General features: G+C 42.0%; 2 protein-coding genes across 3 annotated transcripts in view; both read left to right on the forward strand.

Moving 5' to 3' along the window:
- Nucleotides 1-1490: 1490 nt before the first annotated feature.
- On the forward strand, nt 1491-2248 carry Nop10 (NOP10 ribonucleoprotein). Its single transcript, XM_052723978.1, has 2 exons — nt 1491-1625; nt 1882-2248. The coding sequence occupies exons 1-2, from the start codon at nt 1572-1574 to the stop codon at nt 2020-2022; spliced, it is 195 nt and encodes a 64-aa protein (XP_052579938.1). The 5' UTR covers nt 1491-1571; the 3' UTR covers nt 2023-2248.
- A 5389-nt stretch (nt 2249-7637) lies between these two features.
- Nucleotides 7638-19998, forward strand: part of Slc12a6 (solute carrier family 12 member 6) — a 90563-nt gene continuing 78202 nt past the window's right edge. For both annotated transcript variants that reach the window (XM_052722553.1, XM_052722554.1), the window contains exon 1: nt 7638-7917. In XM_052722553.1, coding sequence (XP_052578513.1) covers nt 7647-7917 — 271 coding nt within the window. In that variant the 5' untranslated portion in view covers nt 7638-7646. The remainder of the gene's footprint in view (nt 7918-19998) is intronic.

A 19998-nucleotide genomic window follows, 5' to 3' on the forward strand; every position in this document is an offset into this window, starting at 1 on the left:
ACCATAAAGTTTTTTCATTAAATTACCTTTTAAAGTTATTAAATTAATTATATTAAATTCATATATTAGCATGGCTGAAAAGTCAGACTAAGAAAAGTTTGGAGGGGGAGAGAAAGGGGGATAAGAAAGGGGTATGGGAAGGTGAAAACTACTAAAATTCAGTGTGTGTGTGTGTGTGTGCATGCGTGTATGTGTGTGTGTGTGTGTGTGTGTGTGTGTGTGTGTGTGTGTGTGTTAAACTGTCGACAACAACAAAAAACACAAAACAAAAAATCCAGGCTATGCAAAATAAAATACACAACAGCAAGTACTCTTCCCATTCATTTCCCTGTAACCAAGTCCTCCATGCCAGAAGATGTCAATTTTAACTGTTTCTAGTACATTCCCGCCCCTGGCAAAATCAAGTGCGCGCGCGTACCCATACAGACAGACAAACAGATACACAGACACAGACACACGCACGTGCGCGCGCGCGCACACACACACACACACACACACACACACACCGTTTTTTTTTTTTCTTTCTCGGTTTAAAGCAGGGTCTCACTGCTCGAAATTCTCACTGCTCGGAATACTGCCCAGGCCGGCCTTGAACCCCGTAGTTTCTGGAGATCCTTCCGCCTCAGCCTCCGGACTTCTGGGGTTAAAAGCACGTGTTAAACTCCCGGGCTTTTTGAATGTATCTTATGCAACGGCAAGCAAACCAACTACATACGTTACTTTAAAAAAAAAAAAAAACTTTAAGGTTTTTCTGCCTATAAATTTAATATGTTACAATATTTTGCCACTATAAATAGTGCTGCAATGATCATTTTGCAGTATCCTGATTCTAATTTTTTTTTTAAACTAGACTCTTATAAGACTTTTCATTCTTTTAAAAACTGAGACTATTCTAAGAAGGGTACCTTATTTTGCTATTATTCGCTACTCACCATATAAGAAAGAGCTGAATTTGTGGTCAAGTCCTGAGTTTGAATCTTGGTTCGACCTCTAAAACAAAATTCACCAGTTTCATAAGAAACGCTTTACGTTCTTTTCGCTTTGCATAATATCGAATACCCATCATGCACTCTTTACCGCCAATACTTTGAAATGGGGCAGGAAACCGGATGTAAAAGTGGGGGTCAGAAAAATATCTTACTTCTTCCCTAGGATTATAGGAGGTTGAGAATCCCGGAGCCCTTATTTCTCCAGGAACTACAAAACCAGTGTCTCTGAAATGAGTGTGCAATTTGAGATTAAAGATGAGACTGGATGCATCAATATTTAACCCACACCCATCCCTACCTCCTAAGGTCTGGCAGTGCCTGGCACACAGTGGGCAATTCCATCCATCTTAACAACTCTCTGCAAGGTTGTAGCAAGCTGGAGCCCAAGGCCAAGTCCTGCTCTACTATGCCCCCTTCTGGTCTTCTGGATATGACTGGAGAAATGGACTACATTTCCCGGCATGCCTTATAGAAACTTCCGGCCAGACAGGAAGGATGTTGGCTAGCACGATTGAGGTGGTGCACTGAGGGTAAACGCGGCTGGCTGTAGAGAGGTCGGCATCTTCTCGCTGAGGTGCAGTCATGTTTCTCCAGTATTACCTCAACGAACAGGGAGATCGCGTCTATACGTTGAAGGTAAGAGGAGGAAACAGCTGTAAATCGGAAGAACGAGAAATTTAGGTGGGAGGAGCTGTTGGAACCGGCCACCGTCCTGCGCAGCCTGGTGCTTGGAGCCGTGTCGGGGGCCGAAACGTGGTAGACTGGGGTGGGTAGTGCACGGCTTCTTGTTCTGACCATCGCGTCTCCTGGCTTCAGGTTTCCCATTTTCTTGTTGTCGCCATGCTGTCACACCACTCCTATATTGAGATCATTTCCTTTTTTCCTTGAGCAGAAATTTGACCCTACGGGACAACAGACTTGCTCTGCCCATCCTGCTCGGTTCTCCCCTGACGACAAATACTCAAGACACCGAATCACCATCAAGAAACGCTTCAAGGTGCTTATGACCCAGCAACCGCGCCCAGTTCTCTGAGGGTTCGTTAATTTCTTGTGCTGCCCGACCCCAGGCCGAATATCAGTAACCAAGTGTGTCAATCCGTGAGCAGTGAAGCCTTCCCATGCTGTTTGGAATCCTCTCTCACTACGTGATTGCGTCTGTCGTGATGGGCATCACCCGTAAAAGGGACTATCTTAACTTTTTTTTTGTCATGGTTTGAATTACTGCCAGGTTATTAAAGAGACAATGACTTGAAAGTTCATTTTTGAGTGTGGTTTAAGGAAAAGGTGGGGGGATGGTAGTGCGGTTGTTAGTACAAGGCCACTTGAGAAAAACGGTAAGTCCTCACTGTAGCAGGAGCGCTGCGCCATGAATGATAGTTAGGGTACTGGGGAAGAAAGGCTGAGAGACCCCCACAAAGGTCAGCATTCACTGCAAAGATAACTCTGGTCCCTGAAGTAAATTGTGGCCCCTTTAAATAACATTCTGAATTCCTCGAAGAATAATAAAGGCATAAAAGACTGAATTGGAAGTTAGGAAACTGGTTCTGTTTCCCCCTCTTTCTGTAAGGAGTAAAGGCACTTAACTTGTTTAGTCCTCTGTTTTTCTCATTTTTAAGGGTGCGAAGGCGAAGCTTCTTAATTATCCAGTGTTGGTTCAGCTGTCATAAGTGGGAATGTCATTGACCAAACTTACTGACCTGGAAATACACCCACACTTTTTCCTCTCTAGTTAGCATACATATAATACCCCTACATCGGTAGTCTCCGGCTGCCGGCAGCTATGTAATGCCCCACAGATCTGAATTTTGAAGAGATATGAGAGATTCAAGAAAGGATTATTGTTTTCCAATCTAGTGGTGTGTGTGTGTGTGTGTGTGTGTATGTATGAAATAGAAGTTTAAGGACTTTAGCCACTGCCATGGAAACTGATTTTTTTTTTTTTTTTTTTTTTTTTGAGACAGTTTCTCTGTGTAGCTCTGGCTGTCCTGGAACTAACTGTAGACCAGGCTGGCCTCTGCCTGCCTCTGCCTCCCAAGTGCTGAGAGCAAAAGTGTGCATCACCACTGCCCACTCATAGCCTTGAACTCAGAGAGATCTGCCTGCTTCTGTCTCCCAAGTGTTGGGATTAAAGGTGTGTGCCACCACGCCCAGCAACCTAAGTGATTTTGTTTGTTTGTTTTGATTTTTGTTTTTTCAAGACAGCATTTCTCTGTGTAGCTTGGCTTTCCTGGAACTCGCCCTATAGACCAGGCTGGCCTCCATCCGCCTGTCTCTGCCTCCCTAGTGCTGGGATCAAAGATGTGCTACCATGCTTGGCTAACCTAAGTGATTTTGTTGTTTTGTTTTTTGAGACAAGGTTTCTCTGTGAAGCAGTCTTGGCTGTCCTGGAACTCACTGCAGATCAGTCTGACCTCGAACTCACAGAGATCCTCCTTCCTCTGCCTCCCAAGTGCTGGGATTAAAGGTGTGCACCACCTCTGCCCAGCCTGTGATTTTTAATTAAATTATTTCATATTAGAATGATGATGAAGTAAAATAATTGTATTCAGGCATTCAAGAAATGCTAGTTGGTCTCTTCCTTTCCTTGACAAGTTAACCGGCTATCGGTTTCTCAATCCTGGATTGTGACATTGGATCTGATTGTATTTATGCTTACTGCCACTAAATTTTTTTTTAAAGAAGTATTTATTTTTATTTTATGTATATGTGTGTTTTGCTTGCATGTATGTATGTGTGCCACATTTGTTTCTGGTGTCCACAGAGACAGAGAGGGCATTGGGTCCCCTAAAACTGGAGTTAGGGATGGTTGTCAGTGACCACCTGGGTGCTGAGAACGGAACCTGGGTCCTCTGCTGAGCAGTCTCTCCAGCCGTAATGCCACTCATTTTAAACTTTCTTTATGGAGACTTTGTTTTGCATTCTTGCTGTATAATCATATAGGTAGGAAAATTCAGGATTACTCTTGACTGTTGGTTTTGAAAGAAAAATAAATCATTTGACATATCTTTTAACAGAAGACAGATAACTTTCAAGTAAGTTATAAGTCTGCTAAAATCATATATATATTTTGTTGGTTTTTTTTTTCCTCTCAAGTATTTTATTTCTTAGTCCATTCATAAACACAGTTTTTAGTGTTGTTTGTGAGAGATTTTAAAGAATGAACTATATCCTACTAAGGATAAAGATATCTTTAAAACTCTGCAAACTGCAAAAATGAACTGGAATTTTCTGTCTTGTTTGGCATTTGTTTATTTCATTGGCTTGTGACAGTCTTTTTTATTCTGAGTGAGTCTCAAAATTGCTCTGTAGTTGAGGATGACTTACAACTTTTGATCTTCCAACTGTGGTGTTTGCCTCCATGTATGTATGTGCACCACATGCCTGGTACCTTCAGAGGACAGAAGAGGGAGCTGGATCCCCTAGAACTGCAGTTATGGATGATGAGCCACCATGTAGGTGCTAGAACCCGAACCTGGGTCCTCAGCAATAGCATCGAGTGCTCCAAACTGCTGAGCCATCTCTAGACCCAAAAGTTATCTAAATTTGCTGTTTAAAGTGTGTGTGTGTGTGTGTGTGCTAGTACCCATCCAGGCCAGAAGAGGGTGTCAGATCCCCTGGGACTAGAGTTAGACAGTGGTAGCCTTTATGTGGCTGCTGGGGATGGAACTCGGGTCCTCTGGAAGAGCACCCCTGTCTCCAGCCCCCACCACTACATTTTGAGTTCTGGGATAACAAATGTGTATTACCACTCCTGGTTTATGGTAGGGATTGAACCCAGGAATTGTATGCTAGGCGAGCACTCTACCAACCCTGGAAGGTTTTTTCTCTTTCTTTCCTTCCTTCCTTCCCTTTCTTAAGTACAGTTGTAAGTTTGAATCAAGAGCCATAGGCTATTTAAGAATCCAAGTTGGGCATGGTGGCTCAGGCCTGTAATCCTAGCATAGAGAGAATGAGGTAAGAGGATTCCTGTGAGTTCCACACCAGCTTGGGCTATGTAGCTAATCCTTGTATCAGAAAACCAGCAGGGGGCTGAGGATGTATGTAACACACTAGGTAGAGTGCTTTTCTAACATTCACAAAGCCACACAGAAGAGATCAGGTTTGGTGATAATTCCAGCACTTGGGAGGAGAAGGCAAGTCAGAAATTGGAAATCATTCTCTGCTACACAGAGTATGAGGACAGCCTCTGCTACCTGAACCCAAGTCTCACTTTGTCTCCAAAGATCAAAAAAGCCTTTGGCCAACAAAAGTGTATCACTGCCACTCCTGCAGATCTGGGTTCAATCCCTGGGACCCATATGTAGAAGGACTCATATATATGTGCATGCCCCCCCCAAAATAAGTGTGCTTTTTAAAAAACCATTAAAGTTTTTTAACTCTGCCTTCAACTCCGTTGATGAGGATAGAATCTAGGGCTTTGGATTATGCCAAATTCTTATCACAGAGCTAATACAGTTTTTCATTTTAATGGGAATTTCATTTTTTCCCCAGGCCTTTAACTAGACTGGGAATTGTCATTTGATCAAGGGGAATTTCCAGACCCAAGAATTAAGACAGTTTTGATCCATGACTTTAATTTTTTTTAATATAAACCTTTTTTTTTATATGTGTGTAAGTACACCACTTCCATGCCTTGTCTTTAGAGGTCGGATCTCTGAGTTATAGGCAGTTATGAGACACATCATGTGAGAACTGGGAACCGAACCGGGGGTCTAATGCAAGAGCAGTAAATGCTCTTAACTGCTGAGTGGTCTCTCTAAACCCTGATCCATTATTAAATATGCTGGTTTAACTATTTGCACCTAAGAGGAACCAAGGACCCTGGCAAGGCTCCAGCTAGTTTTTCTGCATTTTGATTAACATTACAGGAAGATTGTTGAACTGAAATTTATTAAACACCTCAATGCATTAAACATTAAACATACCTAGTGACAGACAGTAAAGTAGGTCAAACAGTGGACATGGAGTGGAGCAGATACCTCAATGTCTTCTCCATGTCTATAGAGTTCTCTTTAATGGAAGTTTAAGCCTGGCTTGCGATTTTCAAAGGGACAGGAACAAGAAGCAGGAAAGTAGTCTAAACTGAAGATGAAGATACAGGTTTTTCAGAAAAGACGTGAAATTTTACACTGAGGGTCCCATCTAAGGTAAATAGATGTGGTAACGGGAGGTTTGGGTGCCAGAAAGTTAAGGTTTCTGAGATATTCTGAGTAAAGATGACCCTTGCGGTCCCGGGGTAAATGAGCGTTGACTGCCTCTGAGCTGCATCCAGAATCCATGCAGCACAGGTGACAGGAGAGAGAAAAGGCATCCCGCCACACACGGTCAGGCCCGGGGGTGGACTGCAATTCCCGTCGTGCTCCACGTGAGAGCCGCCGGCCGGCGCAGGCGCGCTGCGAGCTGTCTCTGCTCTGCAGACTCCGGGCGGGGCTGCTGGTGCCCTCAGGACGGCGCCGCCCTCCAGCTGCTCCCCAGACTTCTCCGGACGGTTAACCTCGAATGAGGAACGAGCGGGGCGGGAAGGGGAGGGCTGCGGCGGCGCGGGCAGAGCCCGCCGCGCCCGGGGCAGGGGGCGGCGAGGTCACGTAACGGCCTCGGGCGTCTGCCGGGGAGGGGGCCTCGTGCGCGCCGCGGCTCCGAAACAGTTAGCGGCTAGTAAACAACAGCTGCGCGCGCACCCGCATCAGCTGGCGCGGGATCCCGCACCTGCGACCTCCTCCTTCTTAGCCGCGACCAGCCTGCGTGGCCGTCTTCTCGGCTGAGACCCAAGGAAAGCCGGCGAGAGGCCACCCGCGCCGGGCCCGGGGAAAAACGCGTCCTGTCACACGCGGCGCAAACACGGCGAGCGGTCGTGGGCTCCAGGGACTCGCGACGACCTGCCACGACCCGGAGCTGCTGTCGGAGCTGCCCTGATCCGCTAGCCGCCGCCTGCAGTTCCTCTGCCAGGACGAGATCTCCGGGAGGCAGGAATCCACTCTGCCCCGGCATCCTCTCGTCGCTGCCCTCTTTTTCTCTCCATCCTGTAGTGTGGGGGTATTTTTCCCGTTATGCATGTGCATCTCTCCCACCAGACCCAAGTGGATTGTCGACCTCAAAAACATCGGGTGGCTCAGCACACACCTCCTCCCAGCCAGACCTGTGGGGTATTCACCTGATACACAACAGGTGGCCAGTGCACACCTTTTCGCAATCTGATCCACGCTATATATTCGTCTGATAAGGGTGGGCCTGCATGCTCTTTCCTCAGAACCGTGGGACACTCAGCAGAGAAAGGACTAACTACCTCATCAGGACCTGGGGGTTGAGCAGAGGGAGGCATCACCAGCTGCTGTGAGATCATGGCACGAAGCCCTCAGCCCTGGACCAGGGGAGATAGCCTAGGATTCTGAAGGAACCAAGTCACGCAAGATTAGCATCGATTTGTTCTCATTTTGTTTTTCAAAAATTATTTTTCAGTTAACTGCTGGTGCACTTTATAAAACAGTTGGCTAGAATTTCTAAGTAGAAGGATTCTTAATTGGGCCTTTGTGGGATGTAAATCAAGGTAATTGAGGGTTTTTTTTTTTAAGTTTTCTATTTTTGCAATCAAAAGTAGCTAGTGTAGGAGGAAGAGTTTTTGTGAGCGTTTCCTTTTTCTTTGTAAAAAAGAGGGGGGAAATGCATCCTCCAGAAGTCACCACCAAGATGTCTTCAGTTCGGTTCATGGTGACACCAACAAAGATTGATGACATTCCAGGTTTGTCAGACACCAGCCCAGACCTCAGCTCTCGATCTAGTTCGCGAGTAAGATTTAGCTCCCGAGAAAGTGTGCCAGAAACAAGTCGTAGTGAGCCTATGAGTGAACTGTCTGGGGCCACTACTTCTCTGGCAACTGTTGCCCTAGATCCTTCCAGTGACCGGACTTCTAACCCCCAGGATGTTACCGAAGGTAAGTAGAAACCCAGAGGACGGGGTCTTTCAACCCCTGGGTTGTTCACGCAGGATAACTACCTACTCCATTTTATAATGATCACCAGGAATTACGGCCCCCTTTTCTGTGATGCTAGTGACCAGAGTAGGTCACTGCAGTAGACATTTGGCGTTTGGGAAGGTATCTGGCAAGAAGGCAAGGAAAGGCATATTTTGATTTCCTTGTTTTTAGTTATAACTAAAGTGACTATTTTTGGTTAAAGACAAATAACAAAGAATTAAATAGCTTACAACACAGAGAATCCTAAACTGTAAAATTTAATGGGCCTGGGTATGTGCTTTCTCTAGATGGCTTTGAGGCTTTGACTTACAGTCGGTTTTTAAGGCAGGTTGCAAGGAGTAGTTACTGCTAATGTCTTAGTGGCTTCTTCCAGAGACTGCTGTGTGCCATAAAATGATTTTTTTTTAAATTCATGTTTTTATAGAGTGTTTAAAGTAGCTAAATTCACTCAAGGAGATGCTATTCTGTTGAATGGAACTTGCAAAGAGGCAGCTAATGCCCGATTCCCACATCACTTCACTGCTGAGCTTTAAACAAACTGTTTTGTGTATTTTATTGGGTTTTGTAGTCAGGACATCCAGGAGCCACTTCTGCTCATATTGACTGCTTCCCTGAGTTGACCTTGAACTTCGAAGACTGGCTTATGTTAGAAGTTTTCATTTGATTTGGAGGGAAAGGGGGATGCAAAGAGAGATAAGGTATCTTTTTCAAACTCAAGAAAAAAAGTTGGAGAACTGCCTTCTGATGAGTGTAATCTTCTAGTTGAAAAAAAAATTCCCTTTAGCATCCTAAAGACTCCTAAACATTCTACTCAAGTTTGAAAACATGGCCTTGGCCACTGACTTGTGAAAGCAAGAGTGACTTGCCATTTCCGGCTTCAGGAAATACTGTTCCTCCTGACCTTCAGTGTTCCGGAAGCCAGTTTTAGTTCCTCAATTTTGTTTGTTTTTAAATGTCTTGAGACAAGATATACTTGGTAAAGTTTATAGTTCTAGAATTCACTAATCCTTAGTCATTTTTTTATGACAGTATTATATGTCAATTCCTGGTCTAACTGCTTTCCACCGATTGCTAAACCTTACACTGGATTATACACACTATGTTAAAGTTAAAATATGGAATAAAACATTGTAATTTCCTCCTATGCCAAATTTTTATTTGATTTTTTTGCTTATATATTTATCTATTTTTGTGACAGGATCTCATGTAGCTCAGCCTGGCCTTAAACAGTCTATGTGGTCCAGGATGAGCCTGAACTCCTGATCCTCCAGCCTCCACCTCCCAGGTGCAGAGATTAAAGACCTTGTCAACCACACCCAGTTTTATGGGATGCTGTGGATGAAACTCAAGGCCTCTCTTGTACTCTCTCAACTGAGCTATATCCCCAGCCTGTACCAAATTACTTCCAAATTATAGTTTTAGTCTTTAATCCATCACACTACATTTAAATTATTAAAATGTCAGTTCAAAACTATAGTCCCTTCAAGGAGTTCTGATACCTCTTCTGCTTCAGTCCTGTGTTCTAGTCAATGAAATCAGGTCTTCTGTCCCTATATCCCTACTCTAGACCATGACTGCAGTATATGTATCACTTTACTTTGTTGTTTACATACTCTTTTCTACAATCCAATCAGGCTGTAAAGTTCTCAAGGACAGTTTTTACACCTAGTGTATAATGTGTGATGTCAGATCTATTTTGTACTCAATAGTGAGCTGAACTTCCAGACATATCCAAAGACACAAATTCAACAGAAGCTAAAAAAATAAAGTGATAAAAGGAGATGAAGGAGTTGCCACTATTGAAGCAGAGAAGCTTCTTCTGATGTGTAGTATCTAGAGCGGTGGTTCTCAACCTATGGGTCATGACCCCTGGGGGATTGTCAGTCCTTTTACAGGGGTTGGCTAAGACCATCAGAAAACACAGATATTTACATTTATGGAGTTATGAAATATCAGTGAAAATAATTTTATGGTTGGGGTCACCACAACATAAGGAACTGTATTAAAGGGTTGAGGCATTAGGAAGGTTGAGAACCACTGAGCTAGAGAATTGTTTTCAACATTTCTGTCCTAGTTCCATTTCTATAGATTCTGGTTTATTTATGTTAATATTAAAAAACAAAAACCTCTTTCAGCTGGTTCAGTTATGAAGCCAGTGTTGACCACAGCTCAGAGAGGAAGAATGATTAATACCACATACATGGAAAACACTTTCATGTCTGAGCTGGCATTTGAAAGGTGAACCAAAGTGCACCAAGTGGTTAAGGCACATCTAGCTTTTTCTTAAATGTTAAAGGACAGTCCAGAATATTTATCTATACTTGGAATCACTACATTGTAAGTGATTGGAATCACCACCCAGTTGCTCTCCCAGTTCTGTGATATGGTATGAATAGGTCTCATCCAGTCCCTAATGTGAGGGCTAAAGCGGAGTAGGAAACTTGGGAAGTAGTGTGTTTTGCTTTTCATAGGACTGTAGTTTTAAAATGCCAAGCACCTTTTTGTTTGTTTGTTTGTTTGTTTTTCAACAAGGTCTCATTATGTAGTCCTAGATGACCTAGCACTTGATATGTACACAAAGCTGGCCTTGAACTCACAGAGTAGTTTGCCTCTGCCTCCTGAGTGCTGGTATTAAAAGGGTGCACCACTATTCCTGGCTTCACCAAGCACTTAAAAATACTTTTCAAATAAACGTCTTCAGTGTTTCCTCCAAAGCCAAAACAAATGAATTTCACTGTGTATATGCTCTTCTTAGATATACTATTAATGCTTATTGACTACCTCCATGTTTTACTTTGGCTCCTTATGTGACATTATGTAAGGAAGTAAAATGGATAGCTTATTAAAATATTGATTTGGTACCCTTTTAGCTGGCTTGATAGCATTCTCTGATAGATTTTTTAAAAAAAGACATTTTGGTGTCACATATCCAAAACATTTGTATGGGTTTATGTATATACGTATGTGCAAGTGTGGGCATGGATGTGTAGAGGTCAAAGGTAACATTGAGTGTTGTCCTCTACACTTTACTTTTTAAAACAGGGACTCTCACTGAACCTGGAGCTTGCCTGTTTAGCCAGACTGAGGGGCTGGCCAGCAAGCCCCAAGGATCCACAGTGTTGATATCATAGACACACAAGGTTGCACCCAACTTTTCGTGTGAGTACTGGGGAATCTGAGCTGCAGTTCTCTTGCGTGCTTGGCAAGCACTTTGTGAACGATCCATCTCCCTGGCCTTCCAAAATATTTTGATTTTAGGTTACAACTGTTTTCCTCCTGCTCTTCACACCCAATATTAACATTAAACTTTGTAGTGTTCTACCGCCTCCTTGCTTATGGCATACCTTCTTAGGTACCTTTGTCCGTCCCTAAAGCTAGTAGAATTCTCAGGACAGCTCACGGAAGTGGGTAATTGATGAATCAACTGAAGATGCAGTTAAATTTGGTACAGCTTATTTTAAAACTTGATAATATAGCTGGGTGGCAGTGGTGCATGCCTTTAATCCCAGCATTCAGGAGGCAGAGCCAGGAGGATCTCTGAGTTCAAGGCCAGCCTGGTCTACAGAGCGAGATCCAGGACAGGCACCAAAGCTACACAGAGAAACCCTGTCTCGAAACACCCGCCCCCAAAAAAGAAAAGAAAAACTTGATAATATGCTAATACTACTCTGAGCCACAAAAGCCATTAGCCAAATCCAGAATATGAGAAATTTTATTTAATAACTAGATCCTTCAAAACATAAATGGCAAAGGGTAGAAGAAGAGTGATAAAGAGGGAAGCTTTTATAGATTTAAAAGAGCCACATCAATCAATGCAGTGTGTAGGTTTGGATTGACTCCTACAGTGACCAGAACAACTATAAAAAGACACTTTTGAGATAACGGGGACTGAGAATGATACTATGCATCTGTAATCCCAGTACTCAGGACAGTGAGCTAGAGGAATCAGTTGTGTCTGCAAATAGGCCACCAGCCTGGACAATGTAGTGAGACGCTGCCTCTAAAACAAATGAAAGTCACAGTAACTGAGGGAATTTGAAATACACGATATTAAAATGTTGGAGTATTTACAGGTAAGATGATATGCTCTAGCTTTCTCCCTCTGGCTCCCTTAATTCCCACTCTCCACCCTGACACACACACACATACACACACACACACACACACACACACACACACACACACACACACACACGAAGAAAAGAAAAGCTTGGAAAATGTTTACAGTTTATTGTTGTAAAAAGTACCTGAAGAGCCATTTTCTCAGCTTTTATCCTATAAATGAAAACTATAAAAGGTTGAGTTGTGCACTCAGGAGGCAGAGGCAGGAAGATCACAAGTTCGAGATCAGCCTAGGCAACATAGGCCCTTGTCAGAAAAAGCAAGGTGAGGAAATCCAGCTTAGTGGTAGAGAGTTTGCTTAGCACTCACAGGCCTTCGGCCTGACCCAGGACCACTTTCTCCCATTGTCCCTAAAAAGGTTTGAAAAAAAATTTTTTTTTTTTGTTTTTTTGAGACAGGGTTTCTCTATGTAGCTTTGGCCCCACTCTGTAGCCCAGGCTAGCCTTGTACTCACAGAGATCTGCCTGCCTCTGCCTCCCACATGCTAGGATTAAAGGTGTTTGGCCCCACCACCTGGCTAAGGTTTGAAATTTTAAGAGCTGGTTTAGTAGGGAGTGTTTTCTATACTAGAGGCAGTCCTAGAATATGGTAGCTATGGATTAAGTACCATCGATTGGTACAGTGATTGTGTCGACTTCTGATCTCCCAGCTGTAGTGTTCTCTTCCATGTCCCCACTAAAAGCCCACATGCTTTTCCTTTTGGTGGCCTGTTTATTTTCTTCAGACTCTCACAACTTTTTTCCTTTTACTGAAAATAGATTGGTTTCTCATACAGAATATCCTGATGTCAACCTTTACTAATGGAAAAGCACAGGGGATGGAAGATCTTCCTGGAGGTCTGGAGCCTTACAAAAATCATGCTTTCTGTTTTAAAGCTATTAGTATAAGGGGAGTGCTATTTAAGGCAACCTGTTATGACCTATCAGGACATTCCAAAGCTGTTACTTAAGACAGCCTACAATGACCTGTCAGGACAATAATACCCTGTATGCTTTTGGATCATGGCTGTTTTCTCTTTCGCTCCTCGTGACCAGTAAACATTTCTGGACTACCAAGGACTTGGCACAGATTCTAACAAGGTACCACCACCTTTACGTCCTGAACCATTATGGCAGTAAGCCTATGGCTTCACTGGGAAGAGCAAGCTGGCATTCAGTCCTCACTACCCTTGCCTCTTTTGGCCCGATGCCCTTAGGCACATTCTACAACTAATAGGCTTGTTAACTGAGAATAAATCAAATTATGTGCATTTTAGGTTTTGGCAGTACATATCTCTTTACAGTAGATATAAAAATTTGAAGTGCTCATTGCTGGAATTCCAAAATCCATTTTTATTAAATGTTAAACAAAATAGTGTTTTAATAAATTTTATAGATGAATAGAAAAACAAAGTATTTCTATTAATACTCTCTAATTAGTGCTTTAGTGTATTGTAATCTTTAATTACATATGAAGGCATAAACACAAACCCACATAATATATAACATATGCAGGCACATACATGTAACACTTTGCCTGAATGGTTCAATGGTTGGTTAATAAGAAGTATTTTGCTTACTTCTAAAGTATACACTTGTCATATTTTAACATTTCTTGTTTTCAAAACATTTTATTACTGCTGCCCCATGAGTGTCTGTGTGTATGTGTATGCCCACACATGTGAACCTGTGTGTAATTAGGGCCTAAACCCAGGGCCTGGTATCCTGCAAGCTACGTGGCATATATACCATGCTCTGTTACTGAGCATATCTGCAGCCATGCATTTAAATTTTCAGTTGGTCTCAAATCCATTAACATCCTATCTCTACTACCCAAGTACATATTTTATTTTTGAAGTGCTGTGTGTGTGTGTGTGTGTGTGTGTGTGTGTGTGTGTGTGTGTGTACATAAGCACTTGTATAAGTGGAGACCAGAAGCCAATTTTGGGTATCATTTCTCTGGAGCCATCCATCTTGCTTTTGAGATAGGTAGGACCTCTCACTGGGATTTAGGGCTCACTAGTTAGGCTAGGCTGTCTAGCCAGTGTGCCTCAGGATCAGCTTGCCTCTGCTTCCCCAGTTCTGGGATGGCAGGCATACTCTATCACCCTCAGCTTGTTACATGGGTGCTGGGAATCACATTCAGTTCCCCGTTCGCCAGCAGGCCCTTTACCCTCTGAGCTGTCGTTCTGATTTTTAGTTTGTTTTGTTTTGTTTTTCAAGACAGAGTTTCTCTGTGTAACCGTCCTGGCTGTCCTGGAACTTGCTCTGTAGACCTTGAACTCACAGATATCCGCCTGTCTCTGCCTCCTGAGTGCTGGAACTAAAGGAGTGTATCACCAGTGTCCAGCTGTGATTCCAACTTTTTTTTTTTTTTTTTTTTTTTTTTTTTGGTTTTTCGAGACAGGGTTTCTCTGTGTAGCTTTGCGCCTTTCCTGGAACTCGCTTTGGAGACCGGGCTGGCCTCGAACTCACAGAGATCCGCCTGGCTCTGCCTCCCGAGTGCTGGGATTTGTGATTCCAACTTTTAAGCTCTTGTTAAGTCAGTAGTGAAACTTACTTAACAAGATTTCATAATCAAGTCAGAATAAATTAATCTCATGGCTGGCAAGGTGGTTCCGTGTGTAAAAATGCCTGCCACCAAAACTGATAACCTGAATTTAGTACCATGATCTACATGATGGAAGGAGAAAATCAATTCCTAAAAAGTTATCCTCTGATTTCCACCATCATATGCATACAAATTTGCCTGCACACACACACACACACACACACACACACACACACACACACACACACCCCAAATATGCAATAGTAAATTAAATCTGAGAACTATGCAAAATCTAAAATGTTGAAATTTTTCATAGAGTAACTGAGAAGATTAAATTCAGTTTTGCAGGTTTTAGGGTTGGAGTGCCAGCTCAGCAGTTAAAAGCACACACAGTTCTTGCAGAAGACCCGAGTTGAGCCTCAGCCCTCAGGTCAGGCATCTGAGAAGAACCTGTAGCTCTGGCTTCAGAGGGTCTGATGACTTATGCCTCCAGAGGCACTGGTATTCACATGCACACACACTCCCATCCACACATAAATACAAACAGTCAAAAATAAATCCTTCAAAACACAAAACTAGAAGAAAAAAGCTATATTAAATTATTGGGCAGTGGCAGATATTTGTTTTGTTTACATTTAATTTAGTTTTTCTTTTAGTATTTGTTTTATTTTTGTGGGTGGGGTATACAAGTGTGCACCTTGGGGCATGTGTGGAGGTTGAGGACAACCTTGGGGAGGTGATTCTCTTCTTGTACCATGTAGGTCCTGGGGATTGAACCCGGGTAGTCAAGACTTGGAGACGCATGCCTTTAACCTTCCTTACCACCTCACTGAGTTCTTCCTTAGGTTTACTTTTTACTCCTTATTTTAGTCTTTTCTATTAAAGATCTCCAATCCAGCCTCTATTTTCTTCACCTAAACAATCAGTGGCAGCTTTTGGTTTGTGTTTTTATTGCTGCATTTGATAATCCTTGTTATGTTTCTTGTGACCTTGAGAAGTCCATAGCTAAAGCCAATTGATGGCATTTATCTGTTGCTCTTATAATCATTTGGTGGATTTAAGATTTTGGCTAAAGGCATTTGAATTTCTTACATCTTACTAGTTAGGTTTGCTTTCACTGATGAAAAACTATTCATTTTTCATATTGCTAGTTAAAGAAAAACACCAGTAAGTAAAAACTTGTGCATACACATGTGTGTTTTTACCTTAAGGAGTTACGAGAAACTGAATCCAGATAAAATTTATTTTGCTTTGAGATTATTTGTATTTATTATCTTATTTAAACATATAAATAATACTTATTTTCACAAGTGGCCAGTTAACATCCTAAGATGCATGTAAAAGACTGACTTTTTTTTTCTAGCTTAGCAGTATGCTGTATTCCACTGAATACACTAAACGCAAATAGGAGCTAGGATTAATGTTCTTCTGTATTAGATAAGGTTAATTCTTTCCTGTAAAAAAGAAGTTTTGATATTTTTTCACCACGGTTTTTTTGTTTTTGTTTTTTCCTGTGCTAAGATTAACTTTTTCTTGTCTAGGAGAAAAACTGAGGCATCAGATAAGTAGCCTGAGCAAGGTCGTGCAGATCAATAAGAAGCAGTGATCTTCTAGGAGATCTGTGTGATTCCAGCACTAGTGTTTTCATTTTTACATAGGCTGGCCCTGCCAGAATGTTCATTAAACAGTAGTTATATAGTGATATAATAGAGGTATTAAAGAAATACAGTTTTTATTCTCTAGGACATTATTTTGCCTGACATTCAAGAGAAAACTACAAGTGGAAGGCAATACAGTTACATGTTCTTTGGATTGCTAGAGTCCACGTTTCTTGAAGGTAATTTGGCCTAGAAATGTATATTTCATTATTACATACACAAATGATGTGCTCATGTTCAGCGCCATGTAGTACTGCAGAGCTAATGGACACTTTACATTGGTTCATCAGTAAAGTTCATGCATGTTTATATTTCATTCCAAGCCTTAGTGAATTTTTTCTTAACTTTTTATTATTATTTATTTTTTTGTTTTGTTTTGTTTTTTGAGGCAGTCTTGCTATTTAGCCCAGGTTGGCCTTGAGTGTGGGAGCCTCCTCCTTCAACCCCCAGAGTTCCTGGATTACAGGCATTCATTACCACTATGCCTGGCTCAGTAAATCTCTTTGTAAGTGGACTTTTTGGGGTTGGGGACAGTTAAGAAAGCAGTGATTCATAAAAGCATTTGTTCTTTGAAGTAGGAAGTAAATTAACAAGGATGGTCCTGAACTCGGGAAGCCGCTCAGTGATAGACTACTAACATAGCATGTGGAAGGCCCTGGGGTCAACAGCTGACACCACCGAACAACAGTGGTTGGTTGATGGATTATTTAGTTAACAAGGACATCTTATTGGGATTGTGTTTTTATTGTTCTTATGTTTAAAGACTATGTTTACAGTTTTGACAATATGTTGTTTAGTGTCATGTTTTCGTTCTATAGACTTCATAATCAGTAGAAACACATTTTTAACCTACCAACTATATAATATTAGAAAAACGAAGTGGCATAGATAAAGTATCAAACCTGCAGTGAGAAACTGAGCTTTCTGTATGCTTAGCTTCCAGTGCTACCTCTTTGGTTGGTGAGTCTTGGATCCACTTATACCTGGGCTATAATGACATTAGATCAAGGGGACAACAGCCCTGTACAGAAAGTTACAACAAGGATTAAAGAGATGACTTTTACGAGCTGAGCCTGGAATTCCCAGAGCCATTCAGTCCTACTTCGTTGAATGTTTGGACACTGCTGCCCAAAAGGACTGAAGCTGCTCTGCAGTTAGCTAGCCACTGCGTCCAGTGAACTCGCACAGCTTTGGGCGAGTGTTACACTTTCCTGGGTCTTTCTTTTCTTGTGCATTATATAGTTATTTAGCTAACAAGACTTCAAGCTCCTGCGGGGCAGGGGACAGTGTCTTGCACTGTTTCTTTCCTATTTCTGGTATGTGGTGGCATTCCGGTAATACAGAATAAATGCATGGTTCTTTGTCTGAGACAGACATGGTAGAATCCACCATGAAGTAATGTCTTCTATCTATTATCTTTTAGACTTCCGGTGCTAAAATTTATTAAATGTTAACCACTACTAACATTTCATAAAAATCTGTTTTCATAGTTTAACTAGTAAGTACTTGCCAAGATGATACCTAGTCTTCACAAGGTAATTCACTCACCCTTTCTCTACATATATGCTAAGTGAGATAAAACCTGGAATTTTTTATCATTTAGCTTAAAAAATTTTAGATTTACTTACTTAATTTTGTGTATGGGTGTTTAGAATACGCCGGGCGGTGGTGGCGCTCGCCTTTAATCCCAGCACTCGGGAGGCAGAGCCAGGCGGATCTCTGTGAGTTCGAGGCCAGCCTGGACTACCAAGTGAGTCCCAGGAAAGGCGCAAAGCTACACAGAGAAACCCTGTCTCGAAAAACCAAAAAAAAAAAAAAAAAAGAATACATGTATGTATGTGCACTATGTGTGTACCTGGAGCCTTCAGAGGTCAGAAGAGGGCAACAGATCCCCTGGGACTGGAGTCACAGATAGTTGTGAGCCACCATTTGGATGCTGGAATTGAATTCCTGTGCAAGACCAACTCTTGCGAAGTTGCAAAGTGCTCTTAACCGCTGACCCATCTCTCCAGCCCATCATTTTGATATTTTAAACTATTATTCAGTCTCTCAGTAGCAAATAGATAAAAAAGGGTTTGCTGAATATGATAAATAGGGAAAGTGTAGATTCGTCTTTTACTGGAGAATGGGAGTATACTTAGCAGGCTCCAGCAAAAGCAGTAACTCTAAATTTAAGTAGTGAACTGTTCATTATCTTCTGTAAGATGTTTACAGCATTCTGTAAAGTAGCCATTCAGAGTATAGTATGCAGACATTGCTGGGTCATGAGCTGTTCATTGCCTGTCTGAGGAAGTAAGGTAAGAAATTGAAATTTTAGAAGCTTGCACAGTAGCTTGATAGAGCAATCTTACAGCTGTTGAATTTCATAATTTAAAAAAACTTGGCAATTGTATTTGGTGTATCTTCATTTTTTTATTAATTCACTTTGTTATTTCTTGTAATGAATTGGAAATGTAACAAATTCTGCTTGGCATGGTGACACATTCCTGGGAAGGTGGAGGCAGGAAGATCAGGGCTTTAAGGCCCGTCTCCATCCACTACATAGTGAGCTTGAGGCCGGCCTGGGCTATTGGAGACCCTGTCTCAGTGAATAGAAAAAAGATAGCCTTCACCAGAAATAATTTTCAAAACACTATTCTAAAACAGTGGTTAATCATCTTTCAGATGTGTGCCTGCCCCTCCAAATAATGCCATACTCAATGGGAAAGTTGAGTGGTGTTTCTCTACCATTGTTTCTGGATAGAAGTAGGGAATAGGCTTGTCTTTCATGCAACTGTGTTTTTGCTTAAGAATCACTGCTCTAGGGCTGGGAAGATTACTTAGTGGATGAGAGTGCTTGCTGTATAAGCATGAGGATCAGGGTTCAAATCCCAGCACCCACATAAAGGCCCAGCATGGCTACATGTGTCTGTAGCCCCAGCATTGGGAGATGGCAGCAGGTAGATCTGGGGCTCACTGGCTAGCCTGCTTCTCCAGAAACAATGAACTTCAAGTTTAGTGAGAGACCTTGTTTCAAGAGAATAAGACAGACATAGAAGAAGACACTTGATTTCCTTTTCTGGCTTACACACACACACACACACAGATCTATGTTCTAACATATGCAACATATTCTTCTCTATGATGTAAGAAGTTACAATTTGGGGGAAGTTTTATACTTCTTTATAAGTTCTTCAATTCTGCTATTTTAAATATATGATAGAAGGAGGGACTTAGTAGGCCACATGCCTAACTGAGGAGTTATTGGTAGCTAATAGCTGCTGGAGAAGTGGGTGAGGTGTCACTTTTCTTCAGTGGTGTAGCCACTGGTAGGTTGCCTGTGCTCCTACTAAATAACCCATGCCATGCTCATGCAAGCAACACTAATTAACTTCAGTGGGTCATTTTAAAAATACATGAAACGAGAAGGGGGGACTCACTGGAAAGAAAGAGTTCAGTGGGAGTGAGAGGAGCAAAAAGGGGCAAGAGGGGAGACTATCATCAAAATGTGTTACTTACATTTCTGAAACAGTGCCTTCTAAAACTGAAGTATATTCCATATTTTCTCCTCACCTCATCTCTACAGGAGGATGAATATTGTATATTATGGTTGTACAGATTATAAAATACAGCACAGTTTACAACTGAGGATAAACCAGCCAATTTATAATTTATGCTCAGGGTGTTTAATAAATTTACCTTAATCAAAAGTGAAAAATTTTAATTTATTTGGTCACTGGCTAATGGTTGT

The sequence above is a fragment of the Peromyscus californicus genome, unplaced genomic scaffold, assembly GCF_007827085.1.
Source record: "Peromyscus californicus insignis strain IS unplaced genomic scaffold, ASM782708v3 Scaffold_7__1_contigs__length_154581171, whole genome shotgun sequence".
NCBI classification, from domain to species: domain Eukaryota; kingdom Metazoa; phylum Chordata; class Mammalia; order Rodentia; family Cricetidae; genus Peromyscus; species Peromyscus californicus.